Source organism: Bison bison, unplaced genomic scaffold (assembly GCF_000754665.1).
Source record: "Bison bison bison isolate TAMUID 2011002044 unplaced genomic scaffold, Bison_UMD1.0 scf7180017864367, whole genome shotgun sequence".
NCBI lineage: Eukaryota > Metazoa > Chordata > Mammalia > Artiodactyla > Bovidae > Bison > Bison bison.
The window spans coordinates 6414504-6415475 of record NW_011494939.1 but is presented as its reverse complement, the minus strand read 5'-3'; the positions used below and the strand labels follow the sequence as shown (position 1 = coordinate 6415475).

Here is a 972-nt window from a genome sequence, read left to right as displayed (position 1 = left end):
TGCCGTCCGGGCGCTGTGCACCGGCCCTACTCTGCTGTCGGTGCGGAAATTCACAAAAAAACACGAATGGGTAACAACAGAAAACGGTGTTGCAACAGTGGGAATCAGCAGTTTTGCACAGGAAGCTTTGAGAGATGTTGTTTACTGTAGTCTGCCTGAAGTTGGGACAAAGTTGAACAAACAAGAGGAGTTCGGTGCTTTGGAAAGTGTGAAAGCTGCTAGTGAACTCTATTCTCCTCTATCAGGAGAAGTAACTAAAATTAATAAAGCTCTAGCAGAAAATCCAGGACTTGTCAACAAGTCTTGTTATGAAGATGGTTGGCTGATCAAGATGATATTCAGTAACCCTTCAGAACTAGATGAACTAATGAGTAAAGAAGCATATGAGAAATACATAAGGTCTATTGAGGAGTGAAAATGGAACCCCAACATAAACTACTTTGAAACAATTAAATCTATCATAGTTGTCTTAAATTAGTGGTGGATAGATATTTAAAAAGCAACTTTTAGCAAAAGAAGCTACTTCTAACAATGTTTCCTGAAGAAAATACCCCTTAACTTTCTACTGACTTCAGATAAACAGTGTGCATCTTTTCCACAGCATCCTGTGATTTTTAGGCTAGGCTCCAGTTACAATATTCAGAATTCCTGGAATTATCTCTGGTAAAACTGATTATAAAAATTATGTAATTCAAGGATAACATGGTTATCTTAAACCTTATATGACATTGTAACTTGCTTACAGCTATCCTTGGATTTGGGTCAAAATTATCTTCCCACTAGAAATAACTGCCAGTGGAGGAAAGTTTGTTAGTTGTATAGTGTCCAATGAAGAATATTACTATCTTAATTTTGCTGTGTTTGCTTAATTTTGCTGTGTTTGCTGGTGCTATTTTTATATAGTGAAGCAACAGACTTGCAGAAGAATAAACAATTTAATAATAAAATATTCAACTTCTTAAAAAAAAAAAA

The 972-nt window shown here is 35.7% G+C and overlaps 1 protein-coding gene across 1 annotated transcript in view; it reads left to right on the top strand.

Moving 5' to 3' along the window:
* LOC105000052 overlaps positions 1-415 on the top strand; it is a 33087-nt gene extending 32672 nt beyond the window's left edge. Inside the window, exon 7 of the mRNA XM_010855717.1 lies at positions 1-415. This exon is cut by the window's left edge and continues 21 nt beyond it. Within this exon, the coding sequence (XP_010854019.1) occupies positions 1-415 (415 nt within the window).
* The last annotated feature ends 557 nt before the right edge of the window (positions 416-972 follow it).